We start from the raw sequence: 2,327 nt of genomic DNA, 5'->3' as shown, positions 1-2,327 counted from the left end.
TCGTACTGTCCATCTGGTGTGACAAACGACGTATATTTCATACTCAATTCATCGACATCGACATGAAAGAAACCATTACATAAGTTTAATGTAGTAAATACAGTTGCGTTATATAATCCTTCCAGTATCTCTTCGATATTTGGCAGAGGGTATCTGTCACGAATTACCTTGGAGTTTAGCTTCCTATAGTCGACGCATAATCGGTAACTGCCATCCTTTTTCCGCGCTAACACTATTGGGCTTGCGTAATTCTATGAGCTTTCTTGAATTATTCCATTTTCTAACCATTCCTGAATCTGAAACTGAACGAAGTCTCTTTCTGTCTGTGCTAATCTTCGTGGCTTTTGAAAAATTGGTTTATCGTCTTCCAGTGTGATATGCATTTTTATATAGGACTCCTCTGGCTTTCTTGGTGAATATAGTTCTATAAGTTCTCTTACATCCGCCCGTAGCAAAGAATTTTTTATGTTTGAAAGATCTTCCGCATCGGTGACATCAGAAATACGTATTAAATTTATATGTGAGCCCGCTTCAACATCGTCTCTGGTCTTGTTTTTATATGTGACGATTTCACCTTTGTCTATTAGAACTGTTGCACATCGCAAAAATCCCTTACCTAAAATTACGTCAGTATTTACCCAAGAGTCAGGTACTACATCAAAATTCAAATTATAATGCTCTGAATCTACAATTACATCGAGTTTCACAGATCCTTTCGTTAGTTTGTTATTGTCACCAAACCCCACAACACTTGTACCTGGTCCATTGAATCCTTCGACACCCAAACATTCTGTTGCGCGTTGTGTTATTATATTAATATCACTACCAGTATCTACCAGAGCTTCGAATGGCTGCTCCAATATTTGAATTTTTAATGTAAAATCCGAGAGCTGAACTCTATCAATTCGTGATGCTGCACTACGCGCTTGATTTGGATTTTGTTGGCTTACCGGCCGTCTAAAATTTGTATTATTTGGACATATTGTGGCAATGTGACCAAATTCATTACACTTGAAACATCTTCTTCCTCTTCCCCTATCTGGGCAATGTTGTGTTGTGTGTGACACCGCTCCACAGTTATTGCATCTTTTATTGACCTGATTTCCACTATAATAATTGTCGTAATTATTTCGACCTTGGCATCTTTTTTCCTTCTCCTGATCGGCCTTAAACTTCTCATAAGCTTTGAGGTTAATTTTTAGCTGCTCAAGACTACAAGACTGATAGAGTGTGGCCTTGTTTAGTGAACTATCCGGTATGCCTGCTATAATGTACTCAATTAAGTGTGTTTCTTCCACTGTACCTCTAGAAGCAACTTTTTTCATTTTATAAAAATATTCCAAGAATGATTCGTTACTTAGCTTTTTCGTATTTTCCAATTTTTTGTGCAAGTTTTCCGATTCCTGGCAACCAAATTCGGTTCTGAGAGTTCGTTTTAATATCTCCCAACTGTTGACGCCAGTTTCTGCTTCTACGGCCAACTTTGCAGCCCCACGTAATAATCTTTTGCAATATAGGAATCTTTGAACTTGATTCCATTTACACACTACCGAAATGCTTTCGAAATCAAGCAACCAGTCCTCTATTTTTTTGTTTGACTCACCATCGAACAATTCTAACGATTCTTCGACCTCCTTAAAGTTTATATTATTTTGTACCGGTTCACTTGACATGTTTAACGTTTCACCGTCCGCCGCGTCGCTCTCGATCGTATTATTATTGTTCACATTCACTAATTTTTCTTCTGTATTGAGTGTTATTTCGTTATTTTTTAATTCAGATTTCCAATTTTTCTCTGAATTTTCCATGAATTTCTCTAACCGGTCAATTAAATTTACTTTTAAATTATACCAATGTGGTAAGCCGTATTTTCTTAAAAGTTCTTGCAATTGCTTAGTGGTTAATTCTGATAGCGATTCACGCAAATTTTTCATTAGCGATTTTTTCAGTTTTTTTTTTCTTTTTGACCGCTTATTTATTTATTAATATATACACTTCAAGGTCGACTATTTTTTTTTGTGCACTTCTGACACCATGTAGTTATTTTCTTTGAAAATAAAAATGCAATATTTTTCGACACTCTTTTATTTAATTTAACTTAATTTAATTCTTTTATTTAATTTAACTTAATTTAATTTAATTTAATTTATTTAACTTTTATTTAATCAAAAAAATACTTCTTTAATAATAACTTCTCAAAAACTTATCGACTTCTCCAAAAAACGCGTGTCTTCACCAAAAAAATCTCTTTTCTTCTGTCTTTTCTATTTTGTTTTTCGTTTTTGTTTTGATTGATTTAACTCTTTTGCTCACGTTCGTTCGTTCGT

General features: G+C 34.5%; 1 protein-coding gene across 1 annotated transcript; it reads right to left on the bottom strand.

Annotated features, from left to right (window-relative positions):
* Positions 1 to 251: 251 nt before the first annotated feature.
* On the bottom strand, positions 252 to 1,934 carry LOC119667309. Its single transcript, XM_038076600.1, has one exon. It carries the CDS (start codon positions 1,932 to 1,934, stop codon positions 252 to 254), a length of 1,683 nt encoding a protein of 560 aa, XP_037932528.1.
* Positions 1,935 to 2,327: the final 393 nt, after the last annotated feature.

Source organism: Teleopsis dalmanni, chromosome 1, assembly GCF_002237135.1.
Source record: "Teleopsis dalmanni isolate 2A chromosome 1, ASM223713v2, whole genome shotgun sequence".
NCBI classification, from domain to species: Eukaryota; Metazoa; Arthropoda; class Insecta; order Diptera; family Diopsidae; genus Teleopsis; species Teleopsis dalmanni.
The sequence above is the reverse complement of the archived record's forward strand: the minus strand, read 5'-3'. Positions and strand labels throughout refer to the sequence as shown.

What these genes read in the sequence shown, in the direction of transcription:
- LOC119667309 (XM_038076600.1), bottom strand. Translation starts at nt 1,934, where the DNA reads ATGAAAAATTTGCGTGAATCGCTATCAGAATTAACCACTAAGCAATTG.